The sequence below is a fragment of the Xyrauchen texanus genome, chromosome 42 (assembly GCF_025860055.1).
Source record: "Xyrauchen texanus isolate HMW12.3.18 chromosome 42, RBS_HiC_50CHRs, whole genome shotgun sequence".
Lineage (NCBI taxonomy): Eukaryota > Metazoa > Chordata > Actinopteri > Cypriniformes > Catostomidae > Xyrauchen > Xyrauchen texanus.
Window position 1 is genome coordinate 17,990,113 of NC_068317.1, and position 27,713 is coordinate 18,017,825.

Below are 27,713 nucleotides of genomic sequence, written 5' to 3' on the forward strand. Positions count from 1 at the left end.
ACTTTGCACAGCGTGCATTGTTGCCCCTGAGCGCTTCGACAGCGCAGACACACACACACACACACTGTGTATTAAAAGAGCAAATTTCCTGTAAAAGAGCAAATTTCTCTAAAAGAGCAAACACAGCGGCGTTGAACGTCCTTTTAAGGACGCGTCTTTTTCAAGATCCCTTTCCGCCCCTGTGTCGTTCCTGGATGTGGTAGAAGCCTCTCCGCTTCAGACGGCCACAGGCGCTGTCTCGTGTGTTTGGGCCGTGATAACACCAAGGCGGCGTTTGTGGATGGTTCATGTTCTCACTGCGAGAACATGACCATGACCACGTTGCGGTCGCGGCTTGCCTTCAACAGAAGGCAAGCCATCCCAGCTGCACCCCGCATTGCTCCTTCTTCCCACAAGATTGAGGACGATGCGGTTGGCGCTGGGGGCGATTTGGGGGCGGCAGCAGGTGCAGTTTCGCCGGGTAGCCCCCCGCGAACCTCCCGTTCCCCGACACGCTCGCAGGTCCCCGTCCATGCTCGCGGCAATAGCGGCTCGACTCTATCCTCCCGAGTCCGAAGCGAATGAGCTCGCCGCTGCATCGGAGAGTGCGGTGTCTGATGCCGAGGACTCCCCTGGACTGCCGCCTTCGGGCCAGCAGGCCCAGGCTGAGGCCGACGCTCAGATGTCTGACATGCTTTCCCAGGCCGCCGTGAGCGTGGGGTTGGATTGGAACCCTCCATCCTCCCCACAGCCGTCGCGGTTGGATGATTGGTTCCTGGGGGCATCCGGTCCCGTTTTTCCCGGAGGTGCATGATGAGCTGACGTCTATGTGGAGAGCCCCGCTCTCCGCTCGTCTAGATGCCAACTGCTCCACTCTCTCCACTCTCGACGGCGGAGAGCGCCACGGATACGGCGCGATTCCCCAGGTCGATAGGGCAGTTGCGCATCATCTATGCCCCGGTAGCCCTACCTCCTGGCGCGGTCGCCCCGTACTCCCATCCAAGCCCTGTAGGACAACATCCTCGCTTAACGCGAAGGCCTACAGTGCGGCTGGATGCGCTGCCTCCGCCCTGCATGCGATGGCCCTCCTGCAAGTCCACCAGGCCAAAGCTCTCAAAAACATGCACGGGGGTGGACCTGATCCTGATGTGCTGCAGGAACTGCTCCGGCACCTCAGCCACTTGGGGCTTCAGGTCAACTGGGAAAAGAGCAAGCTCACTCCGGTTCAGAGCATCTCTTTTCTTGGGCTGGAGTTAGACTCAGTCTCAATGACAGCACGTCTCACGAGCGAGCGTGCTCAGTCGGTGCTGGACTGCCTCGCTTCATTCAAGCCAGGCACAGTGGTCCCTCTAAAACTTTTCCAGAGGCTCCTGGGGCATATGGCGTCCTCCGCGGCGGTCGCGCCGCTGGGGTTGATGCATATGAGACCACTCCAGCACTGGCTCCAGACTTGAGTCCCGAGACAAGCATGGCACCACGGCACGCATCGGGTAAGAATCACCCCGCCTGCCTCAAAACACTCCGACCCTGAACAGACCTCTGGTTTTTACGGGCAGGAATGCCCCTGCAGCAGGTGTCGCGACGCGTTCTGGTCACAACCGACGCCTCCCGGTCCGGGTGGGGTGCCGTGTGCAGCGGGCATGCAGCAGCGGGCCGTTGGAAAGGGGCCCCACTGCGTTGGCACATCAACTGCCTGGAGTTGCTGACCGTCCTTCTTGCTCTCAGGAAGTTCCTCCCATTAGTTCGGGACAAAATTGTCCTTGTGAGATCGGACAGCACCGCGGATAAATCGCCAAGGCGGCGTACGTTCCCACCAAATGTCACAACTCGCCCGCAGTCTCCTCCTATGGAGCCAGCAGCGACTCAGGTCGTTGCATGCCACTCACATCCCCGGCAAGCTCAACGTCGTAGAGGATGCGCTATCACGACAACGCCTGCCCAGCGGGGAGTGGAGGCTTCACCCCCAGTCTATCCAGCTGATTTGGGAACGGTTTGGCAAGGCCCAGGTAGACCTGTTTGCCGCCCAGGAAACCTCCCATTGCCTGCTCTGGTATGCCCTAACAGAGGCTCCCCTCGGGACAGACGCTGCTGGCACACAGCTGGCCCTCGGGGCTGCGCAAATACACATTTCCCCCAGTGAGCCTTCTTGCACCGGTGCTGTGCAAGCTCAGGGAAGACGAAGAGCAAGTCACGTTGGTGGCCCCCTACTGGCCCACTCGGACTTGGTTCTCGGAACTCAGGCTCCTCGCGACAGCTCCTACCTGGCGAATTCCTCTGAGAAAGGACCTCCTCTCTCAGGGACGGGGCATGCTCTGGCACCCGCGCCCAGACCTCTGGAACCTCCACGTCTGGTCCCTGCACGGGACGCGGAAGAGCTAGCTGGCTTACCGGCGACCGTTGTGAATACAATTAACCAAGCCAGAGCCCCATCTACCAGGCACCTTTACGCCCTAAAGTGGTGCTTGTTCGCAGATTGGTGCTCTTCCCGAGCTGAAGACCTGCAGAGATGCGCAATTAGGTCAGTGCTTCTGTTCCTACAGGAGAGGCTGGACAGGAGGCTGTCCCCGTCCACCCTCGAGGTGTATGTTGCCGCTATTGCCGCCCACCACGATCCTGTAGACGGCAAATCTCTGGGTAAGCACAACCTGATCCTCAGGTTCCTGAGAGGCGCCCGGAGGTTGAATCCCTCCCGGCCAGGCCTAGTTCCCTCCTGGGATCTCTCGGTAGTCTTGGCAGGACTCCAGAGACCTCCCTTCGAGCCGCTTGAATCAGTTGGACACAGGGCCCTCTCCCTTAAGACGGCCCTGCTGATCGCGCTCGCCTCTATCAAGAGGGTCGGGGACCTGCAAGCGTTCTCTGTCAGCGACACTTGCCTGGAGTTCGGTCCGGCAGATACGTCTGTGATCCTAAGACCGCGACCGGGCTATGTGCCCAAGGTTCCTACCACACCGTTCCGAGATCAGGTAGTGAACCTGCAAGCGCTGCCCCGGGAGGAGGCAGACCCAGCCCTTTCGTTGCTATGTCCAGTGCGCGCCCTGCGCATTTACCTGGACTGCACACAGAGCACCAGATGCTCTGAGCAGCTCTTTGTCTGCTTTGGGGGACGGCAGAAAGGGAATGCCGTCTCCAAACAGAGGCTCGCCCACTGGGTTGTCGACGCCATCACACTGGCTTATCACACCCAGGCCGTGCCCCTACCCTTGCGGGTCCGAGCTCACTCAACAAGGGGTGTAGCGTCCTCGTGGGCACTGGCCAGGGGCACCTCCCTAGCAGACATCTGCAGAGCCGCGGGTTGGGCAACACCCAACACCTTCGCAAGGTTTTACAACCTCCGCGTTGAGTCAGTTGCGTCTCGTGTTTTGTCAGGTCCGAGCCGTAGAACTCGGTAATACATAGACCGACCGGCCGGGTGGATCGCTTGCGCCCAGCGCCCTTTTCCTGACGTCAAGGTAAAGTAGTGTGCCTTCTTCCCAGGGCACCCCACTCGGGCGCCCCTGGTCGATTCCTCCCCAGCCCTCCGGGTCCGCGGTTCAGCGGAGGAACTCGCCGACCCAAGCCACTGTGGGTACCCTAATGGCTACCCTGTACTGGTATAGGTGCTCTGTAGGTAAGGCCTCCTGCTCGGACTCCCCCTGTGTGTAACTCCACGGTTCTGTCCCCTTACGAGCGGACCCCTGTGTCTCCCTTAGGCAGTTACAGCTGCCTCGGTAGCCGTGCTGTAGCAACTCCCCCCTTTCGAGGCTGGATCTACCACCGCACCATACTTTCCACACGAGCTCTAAGACGGCCGTGTGATGTGTCTACCACTTTTCCTCCCCAAGAAAAAGGGCAGGTGTGGTCTCCGCAGGGTCTGGGATAAGACCCCCTTCCCTATATGCGTGTAAGGGCCCCGGCGTGATTGCTCTATGTGAGCAACATAGAGAGAAAAGAGGCCCAGCCAGGCTGGCCCGTTCCCATGTTGGCAAACATCGCCTTGTTCCCCTCCCAGGGTAACCAAAAGGATTCCGTTGTTTTTATGGGGCATTGAGGAAGGGTACGTGCAGCCAGGTACGGACGATGCATGGCACTGGATTGAATCCCTGCCCGCCTCTGTATCGGCGGTTCACGTACACGGTTCAGCGCATGGCAAGATTGGAATGGTCCCCTAGTGTCGCTTCTCCGACACAACGTGGAGAGAGCGACAGAAGGGGAACGTTTGGTTACGTATGTAACCTCCGTTCCCCGAGGGAGGGAACGACACGTTGTGTCTTTCCTCCGCCATGTTGCTGAACCGAGCCACTGTTGTGGCCGGACCATTTCCGGCTCCTCAGAAAAATCCTGACTAAACTTCCGTATTTGCCCCGCTTAAATACCCGTATGCGGGGGCGGGGTATGCAAATACTGACTGCCAACTCTCATTGGCCCTTGTCAATAGGTCAGAGGTGAATATCGGCGCTCAAGAGAGACTCCTAGTGTCGCTTCTCCGACACAACGTGTCGTTCCCTCCCTCGGGGAACGGAGGTTACATACGTAACCAAACGTTTTCTTTTCTGGATGTTAAACAGGAGTTTGGACATATCAAGGCTCCCTCATGTGCAGATCAGTAGCTATATTCCTGATAATGACATCATAAACAGCATTTACCCTTTTCAACTGAAGACAAAGAGACCTTATATTATAATTCACTTTAAGTAGCTAATATACCTGAGGCTCAGAGTGATATTTATAGATTTCACAGGCAATGTAAAAGTGACATCTCCACAGAGGAGATTGAATGGTTAGCTAAACACATCTTTCTGACATTAATAGATCTAATACAGTTGGGGTCAGGATTCTTTCTGGGAAAATAGGGCATGTGACACCCATCATAGCCTGAATTATTTCCTCATTAGTCTCCAGGTGCATGCCAATCATGAATGCATGCAAAACTGCACAGAGAGCATCACCATGGTTCAATAACTTAGTAACCAAGCAACACTGAACATCCTTATCCATAATGATAATTTACTGGTCAAGCATGTTGGAATTAGTACACTATTTCTGCAACTATTTTTGATGAATCTTGAAGAAAAAAAAAAGTTTTACCCTTTTGACCATATCTCCCCAGTTTGCATCATCTCGGCTTAAATACTAAGCAAGCAAAGTGAGAGTTTGTGATTTCAGCTCATTTCATGGTATTTTGGGCACAGGGAGCTTGGAATAGCAGGGATGCAATAGTTCAAATGATTTTGTTTTTCTGGACTGCAGAAAGCATTTCCATCCCATAATTGAGCTGTAGGTCTTCCATAATAGACTTCAGAACTGCACCCTTACGAAAAATACAGCATATGTCAGGGACTTTGTCAGATGCTTCCAGGAAATTATGGGACATATCAGAATGATAAATTGAGTCTAACTCCAGCTATTCAGGATATCAATTCATACATTTAGATCATCCTTATATTGATTGAGTTAATCATTAAAACCCCACATAGTCTGTGCTGCAATTATGGCCCCTATTGCACGGTGTTAAACTGGAATTTAAAACTGTAGCCATGCAAATTTCAACCAATTTCGTAGCAGTTGAAGCATGACTGAATGATAGCCCTCCAGTCTGACCCCAAATTTAAGTTTTAATAGCAGCTAATATAACATTTTTTCAATGAAGATAGAACCCGCTACCAGCGATGTAACTCACTTAGCATGAAATGTCTTGATATAAACCAATTTCATTGCAGTTATTAATAAGCCACACAATTCTATTCCAAGCATTAGTCTTATCAATCAAACGGAAAACTATTCAGATGCGAAATGTCTGAGACACTGTATTGAGACATATGCATTATAATTTTAATTTCACAGAATGGCCACCACATTGCACACTGCACACTAATTTATAATTTCTACCCACTGCTTAGTTAATAATGCAAGACAGGTGTATCATATTCCTTTAGTACTGACAGGTTATCTATCTAAATTAATTTGCAAACCAGCCAGTGGTCTGAATCTGTCAGTCTGTGTCTGAAGCCACAGCAGATCTCAGCCAGGCAAGTTGCATCATTAAATCATCATTTTATTTGTTATCTTTATTCTTTCTTTATGTTATTAATGAGTATTAATTATGCCACATGCCTAAAATTTAATGACAAATGTCTCAAAATGTGCCACAGCAATAAAGATACATTTATTTGTGTAAATGAGAAACCCAACTTTGTAGAGGGACAGCAACATAACTAACATTATAAAGCTCTTTAATTACATTATAATGCTGCCATAGTTCCTCCTATTATTTGTTTATTAAGGCTTCAATAACCATGTTGCCATTTACTAGAGCATAATGCATCCAATTACATCATTTTGAGAATTTGCAGTAAATAAATAATGATTGCAAAAATAAACAAGCCTTCAGGGGATTGCAGGACTCATTTTCGAGGCATTTCCCTATTTGAATAGCCCAGAGACCACTACCGTGTGCTCCATACTGCATGCCCAGAGGGGCCTCCCGGGCGGGGTGTAGACTAGAGGCCCTTTGCTTTCTGCTTGTATGGATATGGGCAGCTAAGAGCAACATTTATATGCTACATTACCATAGTGAGTCTGGCTTGCTGCATTAATGTGCTGCTGGTCTGCTCCCTTCCTACCACAGCTCCATGAATAAATGAGGAAATGAATAAATAATAGCGGTTTCAGCCATGTGTGGTGGGCACTAGCCATGATTTGCTGGACCTCCTGATGAGCATTGATTATTTTTACAAAGTAGAAAGTACAGCACTTTAGTAAAAGTGGCTCCATGCAGCTTACAGCTGCTGATTGGCACAGACAACTGTGCATTTGAAATAAAGAGAGATGGAAAAATTAGTTACTTAGCTGGCAATTTTATCACAAATGATTTGCAATATCATTATTACCGTGATTGTTCCCCTGGTATCATGTGGGCACAATGTCTTGGTCAAGGGCACAAAGGGTGATGTCAAATAGCAGGGTTCCCAACGTTTTGGACTTTTCCATGTCACTTGTGATTACTGGTTTGGTATTTTTTTATGTCATTTTTTAAATAATTAATTGAAATGTAAATAATTTTAAGCATACAAATGTCTCCAGTAAGACAAAAATGTGAGGTTGCAGTGTGGTTCAATGGACGATATAGCTTTGTTTCCATTTTATGTTATCATGCTTGTTTGTGAGCAAGTTTTACTATTCACAAGCACTCACAAAGAGTAATATTTAGCAGTTATATAGGTATTTTAAATAGCCGTGTATAAGAAGAAAAAAATATTTATTACAGAAATTGAATTGTAAAATGTAATCAATTTCCATGACTTTTCCAGGCCAGAACGAACACAATTTAAAAATTCTAAAATTAGTTTTCCATGAATGTGGGTACATCAAATCAGGGCCTAGCTAGTGTGGTGAAAGGTGGTAATGATTCTAGGGGCCCACAGGTCCAGATGGGTCCCTAAATAAATTCTAAACTGTATTTTTTAATTGGAAAGGGGCCTTGACCAATATACAGTGAGGGGGCCCAGAATACGTCCCTACGGCCCTGCATCAAATGAATCTCCAGCACATCACTATGATACAAAGTTGATAACTTTGGTTTGCTCACATTTGTCAAAGTTTATGTCCAGCAGTTGTAGGAACCATCCAAACTCAGATTATTAGAGACTCTAAAATGCAAGAGAATTGTGTTACAGGACAAATATAGCTTCCTAACCACAGGTGCGATTACAATAGGAAGGAAAGAGAACAAAACACAGCAGCTGACGTTCTTGTCAAACAGGTGAGTGCAATCAAATGCACCTGATCTAAAAAATAAGCCAGATGCAATTAACAAGAATAATGAGGCATAAAAATGCATAATTTCACATGGTGATGATAGTTGAGGATGGCTCCATGCTTTGCCCTTGGGTTCTCAGATTCGGTTTGGTGGAAGTTGGGTGTACATAATTGAGCATGGCTTACAGAATAACAAAGCTGTTAATAATGCAATGTATCTTCAGCTCATCTCACAATTGCATGAAAAAAATCTACAAAATATATATATTTTTTATAATAAAATAAACAACTTTCAGATTGTATATTATTTTTCATCACAATATGGCATGCTGGCTGTTCACTCTGATTAAAAGAATTAGTGGCAGGGGGCCTCCATAATATTGATTGAAAAGCTCAGATTGGGGATCACAGTTCTAGTTAAAGCTGAAGAAATCTGTGGCATTGTGTGCTTTTTCAGAGAAATAAATGGACCAATCTTGAAAGAAGATGTAATTTAACTAAATCCTTTTGCAAATTCAGAATATTGGAACATTTTTAAAGAGGGGAGAGTTTTTAATTGCAAGCCTGCTAAGCAAACATCAAAGTTTCATTGCCTTGTAAACAGTAACTACTTGCAGACACATGAGGGAAAGAATTCTTTAGAATATGGCAAAACATCCCCCACCCCACCAAAAACCAGAGAAGAAAAAAAAACACTTGCACTTGGTAAGAATAGCACACAAACAACATTTAACTGCATACACAATTCAATCAAGCATTAAAGCCACACAATTAGACATCTATGTTCAGTTGTTTCTGTATTTATTCACATGAGCTGTATTCTTCGGTGCTAAAGCTGAGGATTTTTTAAAGAAAAAAAAAACAGACTCACTATCGCCATGGCAACGGAGAGGTCCCACAGTCAGCTTGGCCTCCGAGCTGGGTCGATTTGTGTCCCCAACAGCCACTTGGTTGACCGGTAAGTGGTCTTTATACACTAGAAGCCCAGAATCGTCCCGCCTACCAAACAAGATCATTCTTGATCAATACGAACCGAACCAATGATTGTAAGAAAAAACAAAACATACATTTTGTGTAATATTGTTCCATAAAATAATTGTTATTAAAATGTCTCCCCAGCTGAAAAACAAAACAAAAACAAAAAAACTCTTAAACCATCCGACACAAGTTTGCTGGTGTGAGATGGTTTGAGTTAGACAGCTTGCCTGGTCAGTTTGGTGCTGAGCTGGCTAAGCTGGATGGCCATTTGGTTACCAGCTGAAAACTGCCAAAAAAAATAATAATTCCAGCTATGGTAGTTTTAAGCTTTTTATTTTGTCCAGGAGGCAGCAACAACACCATAGGTTTATTATTATAATTTTGGTTATTTCTGTTCTGCTTACAATAGTACACAAAAATTGTGTCACACTAAACCTTAGAAACATTTATGCAATTTCTCCTTGTTGGCTGTTTTTTTATATGACTGAATAAACTCAGTAACAAATTTAATTAGAGAAGTGTTTGTTTTTTCTTATAAGTAGGTCTCTTGACACTAATGACTAGCTCTTTAATGACAGCAATTCAAATTGTTTCATGACTGGAAACACTCATTCCACAAATTTTCCTAAATTCATAAACATTAGCGTACACTGTATTGATAAAATTTGTGAACAAACATGAACAAAGAAACCCTACAGGTGCGTGCAGCAGGGCACTGTGGGTGCATTATTTTAATACCATCATCTATCAAAGTGCCAGTTCAAGTGAAAAAGTAATTAAAAAAAAAAAACAATTATGTATTGCAAACCTGAAGGGAAAAAACAACAACAATGTGGTTGGGAATGACACTTGCTGCTTTGAAATCCAGTGTTCTTATTTGTATCCATTATGCATGCTGGTTAAGTTTGCTTGGGGTTTATGACAAGTGGTGGGAGCATTAATATAACCCGCTTTCCATCTGTGCATGGGCCATTAACACATATTGCTGTGTGTTCAACTAAATCGGTAACTGGAGAGACAAATTCAACTCATCCTCATGTTGTTCCAATGCTATAAGAATACAGCAATTATCCTAAACAAACAAATTAAATATTATAATAATTTTATGTATATTACATCAAACAAATCTTATCTCTTATTCATAAATAATTCAGGGTGTGGTTATAATCCTTCATCTGTCCAATCCACATAAAAAATTAACCAAGTCACATTTCTTTTGATATTAAACACCGCAACAGCCATTTATCACATCACAATTTTACTTTACTTCTCACAGTTGAGTAGTATTAACAAGTTCTGCACGAAGACCCATTAGAAAGCATGCAAATGGATGTGTCCCAAAGCAACACATGCATTCAGGCAATTTCATTATGAGGACATTTGACAAATGACCTTGTATACCACCAACAGCTCATTTTATAAATAAAACTGCCAGACCCACCAGTCAGAGCTTTTGTTGATGGAAATATCAGGGTTTGGCTCTATACACACTTTTTATCAGCACAATCTGTTTGCCATGTGCCCAAGTGGTAGGGTCGAGACCACTGCGTCACACACAGACACTGCTATTTAACGAATACAGAGACAATAAAGCAGATGGGAATATGACATGATTGCTTCTCATGCATTTGATTGGTGGGCTAAAAGGGTCAGTAACTCACAGAAATCATATTTGAAAGCCTGTAATTAGTTGCAGGCTTTGGCAATCACCATGGGAACTGCATGGCGCTATTAACACCCTTCCTTTGATAATGTGGTGACTTACCACTGCTTCTGGTCAGCGTCACAGTTGCAGTAGTATTTGGAGTCAGTGCAGTTGCGCTCAATGCCGCAAGCACATTTCTGAATGCCGGGTCCAGAGCCGCCCCAGTAAAAGTGTTTCTCGTTACCGCGGCCAACCCACCACGTGTAAGGAGTTCCATCTGCAAACACATAAAGGAAATTGTCAGTGAACAGAGGTAGAACTCAATGTGAATGGAACACAAAAGCATACTTCAAAGGAAGACAGTTTGAATGGGATACTGTATTCTTCCACCGTTATACACCAGAAAATCGAGAGGTGCCATAAAGTTCAGGAAGCCTCCTTGAAGGATTCTACAGTGGTTTGCACACATATAAAAAGGCAAACCAAAGAAAAAGTGATGTAATATATCATATTATAAATCATGAATTAAAAAAAATCTCTGTTGTCCATGGATGAGTAGTATCTCAGCCTGTTCAATGACTATGTAATGCATATCATATAATGCATGAAATTGGCAAGCACTATCAGAAAACTGAAAGTTCTAATCTTAAACATATTAAGAGTTTTGTTTGATGCACTTAGCAGCAAGTCAACAAGATATTCACAAGCTGTTTCATAACTGTGATTGGCTTCTTTTCATGTCAGTCAAACAGTCTCTTCTAGTCTACTGTATGTGGATGGTTCTTTGCCAGATTAAAGGAATGTTCTGTGATTAATACAAATTAAGCACAACCAACAGCATTTTTGACAATGTTGATAGTCACAAATTAAGCACTTTATTAATTATTATTAATTATATAATAATAATAATAATAATAATAAAAAAAGCAAAACGTTACAGGCACTTACAATGGAAGTGAATGGAACATATTATACATAGTATCATGATTTTAGTGTGATAAAATCAGGGATTTACTAGCGTTGCAGTGGTTACCAGATGTTTGTGTTCACCAGTGTTACGTCATCATGACAATAAAGTTAATGGATATAAAACTTGGTTATTTACTGTATATATTTATAAATATATTGGATATAATTTTACACAGATGAGGTTAGTAAAAAATATATATCACACTGAAATCACATTAACACATAAAACATTTTTTCTTGTGGCTATAATTTTGTGTATTAAATTGTGTGAATTTTAATGTTCATGGAATGGACATTCACCTCCATTGTAAGTGCCTTACTGTAAACACAAGTGTTGCTCTTTTTATTTCTTTTTTTTTTTTTAAATAAATGAATGATGAGAATGTTTTATTATTATTATTATTAGATTTTGGTAATCAGTATTATGCAACAACAACATGTATTGAATCTGGAACATTCCTTTAAGCTGCAAACTAAATCAGCCAGTCTTAAAATCATTTTTTGACCACATCTAACTTACTGAAGCCACTTACAGTTTATTCAAAGCAAATGTTTTCAATGTGGAAGAACCTGTGAATTTATATATATACAAACAGAAACTGTATTTTAATTTTTATAAACACCTTATCAGTGGGGTCAGAGATTTTTAATATGTGATTCATATTGTTTTAATGTTTTCAATATTGGTGCTGAAGGCAGCTATTTTTAATATAAATTAAATAAAATGATGGTGAGCTTTCTCACAAAGAAACAAAACTGTACAGGCTTTTACATAAAACACAGCATATGAAGATCAATCACAAACAATAAACCTAATGATTACAATGATACAAGTTAATGTTTAGTAAAAAAGCAAGCCTAGGCAAGGAAACCCTGATTCAAATAGATCTATTTTGTGGTTTATTGGCTGCCATGTAGAAATAGTGTTCGAACCAATGAGAATGTATCTGTATCTACCAGGAGTAAATCTCTGAACAGCTGTTTGACAGCTGCTTATAACATGCAGTCAACAGTAATTGTAGTGCTTGACATTTGAGGAGTACTTTACACACAGGGGGAATTAGTATACTGTACTTATATCTGTAGGCTAGACTGTAAAGACAGAACACGCTCAATTGGATTAACACTTGGTTCTTTGAGAGTGCACACAATGTTCCAGGGGCTGCTGGACTGCCATTTACAAGAATGAATGTGTGTAGAAATGCCCAGATCTGTGTGGACAGAAGGAAGCAAAGGCGATTCAAACATTGTGGAGTGCTGCAAAGTGATTTGGAGGCATACACACACATATGCACACAAACAAGGTTGTAATTACAACAGACACACACATGCATACATTTATGCAAGCACACTAGGGGTTGCACCGGCTATCAGTGTTGAGTCTGTGTCGACATGTTGCGGATCACATGACCTCAGTTGTGCTTACTCTATTCATCGTGACAGCAGGAGGGAAATCTGTAACGATCAAATATATCTGAAATAATGTGGCAGTGCATTCAAAAAGTATGTTAAAATGGATGCTAAAAATATGTGTGGACACTTTCTCCACTCACAGACTTTCCGTTAACACAGCATTGAAACAGGACAGACATTTTACGTAAAGTAAACACTGACTTTCCATCTAATCAACTACTTTTCTGGATAACTGATTGACTAGTAAAAATGAGTAGGCATGCACACAGAAGCACAGAAATAAAAAAGCACACTTGCACACAGCAACACACAGGCACACACTTTCTTGTATGGCAAAACAATAGTTTTCTAATTTAGTTCATTTCAGATAGCTTTTCCGAATTAAAACAGTTTGAAAATCATTGGACCTTCAGAATCACTTAGAGTTACAGTATAACACTTCATTAAAGAAGATGACACATTACTGGCTTCTACCATCATGTCTGCAAGAATCTAATTACTTAAAACAAGTTTTATTCTGCAAGAAGGCTCCAGGGAAAATACATGCAAAGTGTGTTGTGTAAACTCTATGGAAATGCTTTATATTTGACTACATCTCCAGCTTTCTGCTCTGCTGGTCTATTAAAAGGGACAATTGCTTTGTTGCAAAACCTACGGAGGCAGCATTTTGAGGCATCCTAGGCACACTCCTGACTGAAAGCTGTTCCAAGAAGGAAACTAATTTATACTGCCTCCTTAGACACCTCTTTTTGTCCAAATTCTAATTCAAGGTAGCATTTCATGTATCCTTAACAAAGAAGGCAATCCCAGAATGATGACAAAAATACAGGATGGCAGAAATGTCTATTGAAATGATTCAATAATGAAAAGTGTTCAAATTTGTGCAATATATATTCATGCTTTATAGAGTAGTCTTGGATTATTGTTTTTAGAGTACTCCCATGTGCTTCACATGCGGAGTGCATGACTCACAGTGTTCATGCCTATGTAGATCATTCCAAATCAGTCAGTTCTATGATCATTAGATGGGAATTGTAAGGCATTTAACTATTCTGGTTGTTATTCTCTTTTAAAGATTCTGTCTCCTTATCTGTTTCATTAGCAATTATATTAGTACTTTTGAGGAAGAAATATTTGGGAATGATAAATGCAATAAATATTGGATTTACTGCCCTTAACAGTCTGTTACAAAATGTGTTTATGAAACCTAATTAAGACATTTTATTCATAATTATTTTATAAAATACCATTGATTATAAACAAAAAATAAAAACTTTAACAACACATTGTTATATCTACAACCATCCAGTAATTATTTTTGATTTAAATCACATTAGAATACAAATTCTAGCTGGTTTCGAGTCAGAGTTCTGTAAGTTATTTACAAAAAATGTGGGGATGAAAAAGTCATTCCTTTGGGAGATAGAGCTGAATGTTTTGCTCTGTAGTTTCAAATGAACCTGCTCATCAGAGAAATTCATTCAGGAATCATACTACACTGGTCGCAATGTATGTTTAGTGGTGTAGATTCAAGTACGTTCAAGAATCGGACAACATTAGCCACGTTATACGCTTCACGCTGATGATAGGAGTAGTGTTGCAGTGCTCCTATATGGTAGTGCAGGAAACAATGTCAGAGTGTTTTAGAGCGATATTCCCTCCAAAGAACATCTTTGGTTCTGGTATTTATTTTAAATGAGGGGAAAAAAATCTTAGCAAGAACGTTATTGATTCCTAACCCTAGTTAGAATGTTGCATTAGAAGGTAGTTTCCTATGTAGGTAGTAGAAAGCAAACTAGATTTTTGGAACTATTTTTGGTAATTCTGAATGGGGTAACTTTATGTGCCCAGGTCTTCCATCATTATCACATGAGAAGTCACCATGTTGTTTCCGAGAGTTCTAGGATCGGCCACATTATGCTGACTCACCGACAAGCCTTTTCACTGTATTACAGCCTGTACATCTGAAAACAACTCGCTTCATAATTTTATTTTGGCACCCCTCTTTGGACATCCTTCTCGGAAAATTAAGCTCACATGTGCCAATATGCCCAACAACACCACTGGTGCTTTGGACACTGGAGTTGTGTTTCAAATTTTGTAAGCGCAGACTTATTTTGGCTAAAGAAAAGTCAACCTACTCTTTCTGATTTCACTGTGAGAGCAGTCTAGGTCTTCACAGATTTTGCAGAAACTATCCCAAAATTAGCAAACAGTGAACTGTAGCCACAATTCAAGCAGACAGTCGATCAACTCAAGCACTTTCATCTCCATCACACTTAGTTAGCAGCAAAGACTATTCCTGATCTACAATGGAGCCTGGAAATAAGACCTCCACATTTTAGACAGAGCCAACAGAGCTGACAAACTCAGGAGGGACCCGTACACAGTGGCTGCGGGCAGGAAACAGGCAGACAGGCCGGGTGCCAGCCATTCCCCCCCGAGTGACTGAAGAGAATCCAAGTCAGAAACAGCAGTCAGACAAAGGGAATGGCCATAGACGGCAAGGAAAATGAACAAGCAACAGAAAATATCCTTGTGGTGATGGGCAGATATTATAACAGGTGGTGAGTGGTCTCTGACATGTGCAGTACAGTTGGTAGGGGAGACCAGGGGCAATTGTAACATTGTTTGTATTTTTTCTTCCATGACACTACCAATCTAACTGGCATAATTTGGTATGTATGCGTGTAAAAAGTAATAGCATGATTCAAATATGTACACTGAAAAAGACCAGATCATAATATTGAATTTAATACAAGAAATCAGTATTACAATCGCCCCTGCTACAACAAAAACAATTATATTAATCCACTGTATCTTATATAAGCACACCTCAAAGTTATGGTATTATTGCTTCAGTATAATACTAGTTTCCCCAACTTGTCTTGTGAAACTGGGAATCCCAGGATGTATGCAGGTGCATAACATTTAAACATGGCATGTGCATGCCTTGCCTGGTCTTCAGTTGTAGCCAGAAAATGGGAAACAGTGTGGGTCTGGTGATTTGCGGTATAAAGTCTATGCCTCATTAAACTCCAGGGCCAATAGAGTTTGCTCCAGCAATGTTATCTGCATGGGCTGCTTCCTATTTCCCCTACTTCAGTTCACACCAGGCTCAATCAATCACTCCATTCACTCTTGGCTGGAAACACAGCCACTGGGCCAGGCTAATTTAACAACGAGATGAAGCTCTTTTGGAACTCCTGCTGAGTTCCGGAAGTCTGAGTTCATCATCCTTTTGTCACTGAAACCCAATGTTCATTAAACAGGAGTAAACAGGAACAGCAACTCTAAATTGTCAAGAATCAACTAAGTATATCTGTTTATAGGGAATAAAAGAGCATGTTATAACACAGGGAAGTTGTCACAAGGCTATTTTTCAGTAATGATAAGATTTGGAGACAAAAATCCAACTGTGCAAATTTATTTTCTCCAGCAGGTGTTTTGTATGTTTGATTCAAATACCTACTTCAAAACCCTCTGAAATTACAATATCTGTCATGTCGTATCATCATATGTTTTGCTCTTGTTCTTTCCTTCTACTCTTATGCCATCTATTGGCTCTCTTTTGTTACTTCTCTCCTTTTCCCTCGCTCCCCAGCTGTTTCTCGTCTCCCCTTAATTCTTCGTCAATTTCCTTCCCACCTGACTCCGTTTTCCCCGCTGATTAGCGCTCTACTTCTTTCCCTGCTTTCTCTGCCTTCATTGTCTGAGTCTCACTTGAGAACGCTACACGCTGTTACTATCCACAGTCAGTATTGTCGCTGTCCAGTCCTGTCCCGTATTTGTTTCCGCTCCTCTGCACCCCTCTCTCCGTTAACAACCTGGATTTGTGTTCTATTCAGTTCGCCCCTCGCTGCTAGAGGTCTGGTTGTTTATGTTTACCTTTCGCCTCTCAAGGAGAAGACTTTGTGTTCTGTTGTGATGTAATTACGAACTTTCATTAAAGACTGCTTTTTGTTATATCGCTTTTGGGTCCTCACTTACCGCACATCAATATCTTTTGTGAGTTCTACCTTTCCAAGTAAAGTTTAACTTTCATAACATTTTAGCTCTACGGTAAATAAGAGAACACAATCAAATCACACTGGCATACATTAGGTGAACTATATAATGAAGGCAGGTTTTCAACAAAACGTTTCAATGTTTTCTATATGTTTTAAATGTCATAAGTGTATACACTTTATCTACTTTTAATGAATTAACTTTTGAAGACCAAAACGATGTTTTGATAATTTTGTATGTTTTTTCTCCCCAATTTAGAATGCCCAATTCCCAATACGCTATAAGTCCTCGTGGTGGAATAGTGACTCGCCTCAATCGTGGTGGCGGAGGACGAATCTCAGTTGCCTCTACGTCTGAGATGGTCAATCCGTGCATCTTATCACATGGCTTGTTGAGCACGTTACCACGGAGACATAACGTGTGTGGAGGCTTCACGCTGTTCTCTGTGGCATAAATGCACAACTAACCACGCGCCCCACTGAGATAGAAAACCACATTATGACGACCATGAGGAGGTTACCCCATGTGACTCTACCCTCCCTAGCAACCAGGCCAATTTGGTTGCTTAGGAGACCTGGCTGGAGTCACTCTACATGCCCTGGATTTGAACTTGTGACTCTGGGGGTGGTAGTCAGCATCAATACTTGCTGAGCTACCCAGGCCCCCAAAAATGTTGTATGTTACCTTTATTTTTTGTTATTTTATGAATTGTTTTTGTGCCACATAATTGTTTTATTTATTTTTTTAACAGTTTAAAAAACCGGGCCAATTTGGTGCCACTGACAGGTTCCATATGGACTTACCCCATATAGTGTGTCAACATGCCCCATTTCACGTTTTTCCTGGGCAATAATGATAAAAATGTTCAATAACTTTTTCTGTAACCAAGATGTGGCTGTGCAGGGATTGAATTTAAAAAATAAACCTACTCTGAGTAGTATTTCATGGAGTAAAATGTGTGACAACTAGCCCACTATATGTGTATATGTGGGTGTATAGTAGTCTATATTAGAAATGATGAGCTTAGATGAGCACAATGTGCTTTCAGATCCATTTTATAAATTAAACTTCAAATTCTATTTCAGTGCCAACATTTCCTACTCTTTCTCTCCCTTTCTATTCCCCCCTATAGCAACCCCTAAACAACAGAATCCTGGAGCAAATATTTCAATACCTCTCAGTAAAATCGATTGGCAAGACACAAAACTCATTTCCATCATATCGACCTACATTATGCCGTCCTTTTCAAATTTTCAGCTCTCTGTCACATCAAAGGACACGTCCAACTTTATCAGTCATGTCTCCTCTAATGTTCCTTGGTGCCTCGTTCACTTTTAGCAAGTAATGTAAAAGAGAGTGACGTCTTTCTTCCACTCTTTTCCTTTGAGAAGAATATTTCTGCTGCCACATGTAAATGCTGGGATTATGGCTCTACGCATTAGGAGCTTGAATGACAGCTTTATTTTCCTATCAGTGGGACCACAGTGGTGAGAGCCAGCTCTTCTGAGCCAGAATGGCTCTCCGACTGTTCACATTGCTGTCCATCGTGAAATGCGTTTCTGCCTTTGCCTTCCACTCCTGCATGCCTCCAGGGGAAAGTCTGACAAGATAGCCAGAAAAAGGAGCTCAACACCAGCCCAAATAGGGAGCAGAGTGGAGCACAGCTTTCCTTCTAGAAAATTGGCAGGGTCTAAAGCCCCTACGATAAAACCTGGCACTGATTGAAAATTCATCTCATCATCAGTATGGCTGAGGAGCTATTCTCTGGAGAACATGGGCGGGCCTTTTCAGGAGTTGGGGAGATTACTGTTGCATAAAGATTCGCTGAAAGTAGAACCCATTGTGTGGAATGAACCCCACTGGGAGCCTTGCATTGATCGACACAATGGGCCTTATCGAGCTTATCTGTTACGGTAGGAATGAGGAGATAAGCTGATTGATGATTTTAAATGAAATACAGGGAATTTAGTAAAGCATCATAACAACCCGTGCAGGACACTTGACCCAATAAAGTTCTAAAATAACTGAAATGAGCCGATAAACTTCAACAAAACTTCCATAAGATGGACCAAAAAAAAATAACCATCAATTCAGTGTCATTAAAGTGCTCATTACCATGTGATTTGATGTTGTTTGTGAGACCTTTCGCAAAGTGCTTAATATTGCAGAGCATTTTGTTTCAGATATTGCACAGTTTGTTGCAAGCCTGCCCTTAAAAATGTATTTCTCTTCTCACTTTTATCACAGGAGTAAGACGCTGTTCTGTCAGACAAGACTCCCTTAACAATATCTCTATTGATCCAGCAGGCAATCTGATGCCATTTCTGTTGACACTGTCTGGATTTAATGCGAGGCCGGAGAGTGAGTTACACTCTCGCAGTTTATACTGTCTGAGTCCCCCTCACTTCTCACTCTAAAGGAGTTAATTGGATATCCAAAAAGAGGTAATGCAGAAGATAGGGCATTATTAGCCTTCCTGTTTCCCTCCAGATAATAGAAAATATTCCACTATCTCCAGCAGTCATTAAAACAATCCACTGGTCTGATATGGCAAGCAAGAGATAAGAGCCCAGAAGACGTTTCATGACTGCAGAGCAGGACATGAAGAGGGGTGAGGTCACTGAACCAAACTGTAAAATCGTGTACAGTGTAAATTGGGCAGATTTTAGAGAAGTGAAGATATGATGGTCATAATCATTATGGATTTACAACGTAAAATGTATTCTAGAGATTAGCTGATATGTACAAGGTCTACTCCGAAGAGGCAACACCCCCCCAAAAAACAACAATGATAATAGTATATATATTGTCCACCACTAGCAAACCAAACGAATATATATATATAATTTTTATTTTTTTTTAAATGACAGTTTCCAACAGTTTCTTGATCTCTTGTCTACCATTCCTCATTAAACATATAGTCTACCCCACACTCTCGCCATTGGTTGTGCAAGTGTTGCTATGTTTTTGGGGAAATCAACCTACTCATGGCTTACAGCTGTCTCTGCATATTAGGCTGGGATAGGAGTAGAAGCATTTTAATATCTAAAAAATCCACTTTGGCACAGGTTCACTAAAAAGTTTAGCCACTTTTACATGTGGTATTTCAGTGCAAAAACCTGCATCTTATTCACAAACAATCCGCAATCTATTTTACCAGGTGCAATCAGCACTGAAATTGAGCTGTGACTTGAGTATTTAAATTAAGTAATTGCGATTCATTTCCACCCAAACACACCTCTTTCTATGTAAATTAGGCTCATTGTATATTGCGCTTAATTTACAAAAGTTGCCTGACACATTTTAGATCATGCTATTGCCGCCAAATTAAAAGTAGGCCGTAAAATGTATTTTATATAAAAGAGATGTTTGCGAACATTTTCAACCAATCATATCAGGAGTCATTTATGAAGTAATCATCCAATGATGGAGAAGAGCACACCTGACATATATCCAGATTAATGGTGTTTGTCAAGTGCATGTTCTGCATGTTTAAGAGATGATCCAGGTGTCTGGATCAATGTGATGCTGTACAGTCCTGGTAGGTTTTGTCAAATACGGTGGTCTGTAGCATCCTCCGCTATATTGCCTTCAAAATCTGACCACAAGGTTAGAATTGTGTGTGCAAATTGAATTAAGCAGCAATTTTGTGAGCGCATTTCCATTGCCTGATCTGCATAATTTCATTAGTGAATCGGCGCTAAACCTGCACAGAGAGTGCGTGCAAAAAAATGGAAGTGCAGCGTAGTTCTAGCGGGAAGACTAGCAGCTGTACATCATCACATCATTAGCTGGGTAATTCCTAGCCAATCGCATGTAAGCCATTACTTTATAAGTCTGCTCTCAATCTATCACATTGCTCTTTCAGTGTGCTAACATGGCAACCTCCACCACCCCACCACCACCAGTTGAGCCCTGTCCCGCACGGGGGTAGGCTCCTCGCCCCTGCCTCTTATCTCCGGCAGGACATGACGGTTCCGGGTACAACTCCCTCGGACCGCCGGACGGGGCCTCTGCCAAAGAGAGAGACATTACTTTCTGTTTTACAACTATGAAATAAATGGTATCTTAAACTTCACTCAAGCCTGCGTGTCTTCCCGATAGAACAACGCTTTACCGGCTGCAGCTCATTCTTAGTGAATCTGCCCCTTTATCTTTAAGACAGCTGTGTTGTTGTGAACCCTTGGGTCACCATAGATATAATGTCCATCACAGACATACTTAATATCATTGGTGAATGTAGTTCTTGCTAGAAATTACCGGTACTGTAATTTCAAAAAATTTCTGCTAGACATTTTCTCAAAGAAAACAATTTAAATTATATATATATATATATATATATATATATATATATATATATATATATATATATAATATATAAATCCTTTTGAGGATTTAAGGTGATCACATCTTATTAGACAGTTTTTCTTCACCAGTGATCCAGCTGATATATTGTAAATACTCTTATTTTGCAATGAACGTTGTTAGAATTCCATTAGTTGCTTATACCCTTTAGCAAAGGGAATACGTTTCTCTCCAAACCTGACTCCAAATACCAAACAATTGTACTCTTAATGCATGCCATCGTTGGTGGAAAGTGTTGTACGCTTGAATTACACAGCTCTAAAGAGGAGAAATTATCACAACAGGAGACAAAATGTCTCCAAAAATAATAACATATGAAAAAGAGAGATTTTTTTTAAAGCTCTGTTCTCAACAATCTCCAAATGCCACATTTACTGTAATTAAAATGCACCATCTTCATTACAAAATTCAGTTTCTGTGCCAACCAAAACTTTGAATAAAGACTGGCATTTACGATTTGAAACTCCACCCATTGTTCTCTCTTTTAATACCTTCCTTTTACTTCTACTTTTTGGAGTTAATTTCTTTTCTTAATGAACCTCCATAAGAATTCAACCTGTTGATTTCTGTAGTCTGCTGGCCTTGAGACCGGCAAGCCACTACGATTTATAATCCTTTATAAGTATTCAAAGTTCACTCCAGCATCCACTGATCCAGTTCTGTTTCAGCTCAATAGCTGAGCCCCCATGCATATCTGAATTATTACACTGCCCCTTCAGTAGGCAGGAAAAAATATTACATTGAGGCCACTATGTTTGTGTATGAAAACAACAAACATTTATAAAACGAGAATGAATTGTGCCTTGGTAATTGCTTTTTTTTCACCTGAAAAGGGGCAACAAATTTTCTCTCAGGCTTCATTGTAATTTGCAGCCATGCATCTGGTTAAGCCATGACAGAACCATCGTTCTTAGTACAGGTTGCCTCTCATGACACTAAGTGCATCAAAATCGGTGACTGGGTGGGTTGATTTTGCAGGTCATCTCAATAACCTAGGCTGTGTTGAATGCTAATAACTGGATAACATAAAAGACAGAAATTCTTGGCCAGATGTCCTGTTTATGTGACCCCCATTTGAAGGAATGTATCAGTCAGTAGTGAATCATTAAATGGTTAGTTCACTCAAAAATTGTAATGTTGATATCATATACTCACCCTCATATTGTCCCAAAATTGTATGACTTCCTCTCTTCCATAAATCCCAAAGGGAGTTATTTTTCTTCTTTTCAGAATGTTGATTCAGCTTTCTTCCATACAATGATAGAGAATGGGGATGGATACTGTCAAGCACCAAAAATGACGGAAAAGCACCATAAAGTACCACAAAAGCAGTCCATATGACCTGTGTACATTTAAATATGGCACATGAAGACCTGTCAGGCCATGTTTGATGTCAATGACATCAATTGGTCCTCCTGTGTCTTGTAACTGACTGAGATGCAGTAAGTGTGAATGAGATGTGAGAGTTACAGACTTAGTTTTCAGTGAATAATGATGATTATTTATCTCACAAAGCTATGGCATGACTTCACAAGATATAGAATACAGTAAATGAGCCACATGGAATACTTTAATTATACTTCCATGCTGACATTTATGGAGCTGCACAGCCTCCATTCTCTTTCATTTCCATTGCATGGAAAAGAGGAGCATGTACACTCTTCAAAATTACTCAATTTGTGTTCCATGGAAGAAAAAAAGTCAAACCGGTTTGTAACGACAGCAGGTGTACAACCAAAAATATATTTTTTAATTATTTACAAATATATTTTATAAAATACCAGACTAAGATCATCCTTTCTTTTCAACCAGAGGTTGTTTGATAGATGTTTGCATGGATGACAGTTTGGATGCCTTAAAGCTGTAAGACATTGTCAAGTGTTTCAGATGTCTGTTGGATGTAGCATTGCTGGTACTCAGTCAAATTGGATGCAGCATCTATGCTCATTCTCCGGCTGTCAAATACTCCAGTCAGATGATAAGCATGCAAGAAACACGTCAAGAAACCCAGTTGCCTCAAAGCCCTCAGAAATGAATAAATAAAGCCTGAGTGCTTTCTGTACAGGAGAGCTTGGGGCAGACCCAAACATGCAAGTAAACCAATCAACACAATCCAGATTCCTTGAGGGTAAATGTTGAGTGAACCGAGGAAAATCCTGTCAGCACTTTATTCTCCCCAAACCGAAACTCTTTCCCATTCTAGTCTATTGAAATGAAGTTTGCCCTTGGTCAAAAAGAGCTCTGAGGAAGAGGGCAGAACTGTGGTAGTCCATGGTTTGGGATGTCTTCACACAGAACTGTGGAAACTTTCTCGACAAATCAATAATTCACTGCAAATCTTCCAGAAATTCAGCTCCCTTTCCTTTCATATACAGATGGACTCTTCACTTTGACAACAAAGAAGCAGGTCAGAAAGTTAGATAATGTCTTCCTCGGAAAACATCACTTGAACAGATCTTTATGCTTTATTCCTCTACAATGTGTTACAGTTCCTCTTTGTCAGCCTGATCTCATTAATATACATAGCTATTTGTACGTTTCAGTGTCTATGCAAACATAAGAGAATGTAAGTTTGCTAGAACCAAACTTTAGGTAAGAATACATACAAATTCTCTTGAGATCACGTTGTCTTTGAAGGTATTAACAAAAAAGACATCACTGCTATCAATGCTCTTTACATCACCGCCTATGGGAACCTGGCAGATCTTTGAGATGTTTTGGATTAACTTCATATACAGATGAGTAACATAACTGAGTACAGTAAAAGTGAATAATCAGTTCACACTGTTATTTTTTTGTACTTTCAATAACCATCAATCAGTGCTGTTTACAGTCAAATAATAAAAGACAGGTTAGTGTATAATTCAGCAGATGTGTACACAGCAAATTCATCAGTGTTAAATTCCCAGTGTTAAGGCCTTTCAGAGTAAAGTGTGAATGTTGATGTTTTAGTGTTAGATCTTGAGAAATGAACACGAATAGTGTTAGAAGCTGGTTTGAGTCAGTGTAAAATCACAGTTACAGATAGCCAGCACCTGCCAGTGTTATTTTCAACATCCGGGCATTTATGCAGCCACCTGTGGCTGACTTGCTGAAGAATTTTCCAGATGCCATTTTCCGTCAATATAAGAGTGTTTCAGACACAGCAACTTGTAGTCTAAAGTTACGTAAAAGTATGCATTTGATAGACATTATGTATGGAATGTGTACTGTTAGCTATTTTATTTCAGTTACAGCGACAAATGTAAATTTGAACTGATTATTTGTCGTCGTTTGTGTTGTAGGAGTGCATCAAACTAGCAGACATGATTGAGTAAGTCGCATTATAAAAACCTCTTAGGAAGATGCTAAAATAAGATATTTTCCATATCTATGTCTAGATCGTTTTCAAAAGAGTTTGTGTAGCTCCTGATAAAGCAAAATTATATCATTATTTATGTACATGTTTCAGGTGAAGTTTAAAGTCACTTTTGGCTCATAATTGACTTGTAATTCGTTATATGAAAACACAGTAAATACTTAGTAAAAGATCTAATGCGATATTCATATTCTCTATTGTTTTTCAATTCCCACTGTGAACTGTCAGTTATCATCAGAAACAATAGGGAGAAATATTCAGAAAAGAGCAGAGACTTCCTTTCACAGGGCACAAATGAATTCTTTAATGACTTAATTTGTTACTTTGCAAAGGATATGTAAAGAGGCTGCTACCTTTCCAAGATAAGTCAAGCATTACTATAATGATCATCGGTTTTCGTAAATGCTATGATATAAAATGCAGATTCATTTTTTTCCCTTTTATGCTTATGATGCTTGTATGTACCATATTTCATATTTAATATGAAAATGTCATGCTTTATATAAAAATGTTTATTTTACTTTGTATAGTACTGAGAAATACTAATGAACATAATTATTTGGTGGAACTGCTAGAAGTTAGTTGTGCTTGCTAAGTCAAGCCAGCATAGCTCTAAGGTTAAGTTTTTTTTTTTCTAAATAATTTTGGCACCACAAGTAAAGTGGTTCTGGTAAAGTTTCATCTGCTATTTATTACCCTGAGCTTTTCGATTGCTTCTTTTAGTGAAGAAACACCCAGAGCACGTACAGCAGAAGGTTACAGAACATCTCTTATGACCTACAGTCATTCTCAACAGGCACTAACCCCTTCAATGAATCATGCAAAAGCTTCTTCTCTACACTGTCTCACAGGGGTGCTGAAATAACTCTTTATGAAGCCTTTGCAGACATTTCAACTGTACCCCCTAGAGAGAGTAAAATGGGGTTTTCAAGGAAGAAATAAAAGATTAAAGGACAACCTTTCAGAAAACGTCTCGGGTTATGACTATAACCCTTGTTCCCTGAGAAGGGAACGAGACACTGCGTCGCTGAAAACGACTCTTTGGGGAATGCTCCTTAGCGTGCGCCTCTGAATTATGAATGAAACTATTCCAATCTTGATTGGTGTTGCGTCATGACGTAACATGTGATGGCATAACCGGATGCATAAAAGTGACACCGGCACACAAACACATTAGCCTAGCGATGAAGCAAGCCGCTCTCAGGCATTGAGGGGCGTGGCAGGACGACGCAGTGTCTCGTTCCCTTCTCAGGGAACAAGGGTTATAGTCATAACCCGAGACGTTCCCTTCCGAGGGAACTCGCACTGCGTCATTGAAAACGACTCTTTGGGGAACGAATGCCCACTAGGCCACGCGCCGAAAAAGGCCTGCCCTAGAGTGAAACTGAACTCAGGCACTCAGCTAGGACGAGAGCACACGTGCGCCAGGCGTACTAGGGAGGTGCAGAAAACCTGATGAAAGTGTGTGGGGTAGCCCAACCGGCTGCCTCACAGATCTCCTGGAGGGGCACTCCCGATAAGAGAGCCCTAGAGGACGCCATGCCTCTAGTTGAATGAGCCCTTATGGCCAAAGGTGAAGGCAAATTGCGCACCTTATAGGCCGAGATAATAGCCTGAATAATCCAATTACTAATGGTTTGTTTCGAAGCAGGAAGCCCCTTCTTAGGTGACCCAAAACACACTAACAGTTGGTCCGACCTCCTCCAAGAAGAGGACCTCTCGATGTAAACGCTCAAAGCTCTGACAGGGAAGAGCAAATGGAGCCTCTCTTCTTCTGCCGACACATAAGGTGGAGGAAGAATGCCTGCAGGACCGTAGACCGTGCCATGTTAGAAGGCACCTTTGGCACAAAGCCAGGTCTCGGGTGCAGAATGGCTTTAACTCCGCCAGGGGCAAACTCCAAGCAAGCTGGTGTTACTGCCAGGGCTTGAAGATCTCCCACCTTCTTTAGAGAGGTAATAGCTAAGAGAAAAGCCATCTTGAATGTCAGGTCCTTGGGCGAGGCCGACTGAAGGGGTTCGAAGGGGGCCAGGGATAACCCTTCGAGAACCACTGCCAGGTCCCAGGCAGGAACCCTGGACCTGGTTGTCGGTCTCATCCTCCATGTACCACGGAGAAAACGAATGACCAGCACTCAATGGTGCATGGAAAGCCGCAATGGCAGCCACGTACACCTTAAGTGTGGAAGGGGAGAGACCCGCAGAGAAACGATCTTGAAGAAACTCCAGAACTGAAGCCACCGGGCAGTTAACTGGATCTACTTCATGTTCTCTACACCAAGTGGAGAACACATTCCACTTGAGGCCATATAATCTCCTAGTAGACGGAGCCCTAGAGTTAAGTATGGTTTCAACCACCCCTGCTGATAGACCAGCATTTAGGTACTGAACCCCCTCAGGGGCCAGACCCACAGTTTCCACAGCTCTGGACGAGGGTGGAAAACTGTGCCCCCTGCCTGAGACAACAGATCCCTCCTCAGAGGAATCTGCCATGGCGGAGCTATCAGGAGTGAGATTATGTCTGAGAACCATACTCGGGCCGGCCACATCGGGGCAACCAGAAGTAGACTGATGCCCTCTTGGAGGACCCTTTCCAGGACTCCCGTGAGCAGAGCGATCGGGGGAAATGCGTACAGGCGAAGCCTCGGCCAGGCCTGTACCATGGCATCCAACCCCAGTGGGGCTGGATGTGAGAGGGAGAACCAAAATGGACAGTGGGACGTCTCTCGAGACGCGAATAGATCCACTTTCGATGGTCCAAATTTGTCCCATATCAACTTCACCACCTCTGGATGAAGTCTCCATTCCCCGGGCCTCAGCCCCTGCCTCGACAGAATGTCTGCTCCCTGATTCTGAACCCCTGGAACATACATGCTCTGATAGACAGTATTTTCCCTTGGGACCAAAGAAATTATATGACGCTCCGGTCTGCACAGAGGGCGCGATCTGAGTCCCCCTTGTCGGTTCAGATAAGCTACCACTGATGTATTGTCCGAACGTACTAGGACATGGTAACCTTAGATGTCTGGAAGGAAGCTCCTCAGAGCCCTGAACACAGCCAACATCTCTAGACAGTTTATGTGCCAAGAATGATGATGGTCCTGCCACAGACCCCTGGCAAAGCGGCCGTCCATGACCGCGCCCCAGACAGTGAGGGAGGCGTCTGTCGAAACGGTTTCCCGGCGACATGACGCTCCCAACACTGGCCCTTGGGACAGGAACCAAGGTTTCTTCCATATTAGCAGAGAACGAAGGCATCTGCGCG

At 42.3% G+C, this 27,713-nt stretch overlaps 1 protein-coding gene across 1 annotated transcript in view; it reads right to left on the reverse strand.

Moving 5' to 3' along the window:
* Positions 1 to 27,713, reverse strand: part of LOC127635233 (contactin-associated protein-like 2) — a 472,530-nt gene that overhangs the window by 103,561 nt on the left and 341,256 nt on the right. The window contains 2 exon segments of the mRNA XM_052115124.1: positions 8,585 to 8,712; positions 10,457 to 10,613. Coding sequence (XP_051971084.1) covers positions 8,585 to 8,712; positions 10,457 to 10,613 — 285 coding nt within the window.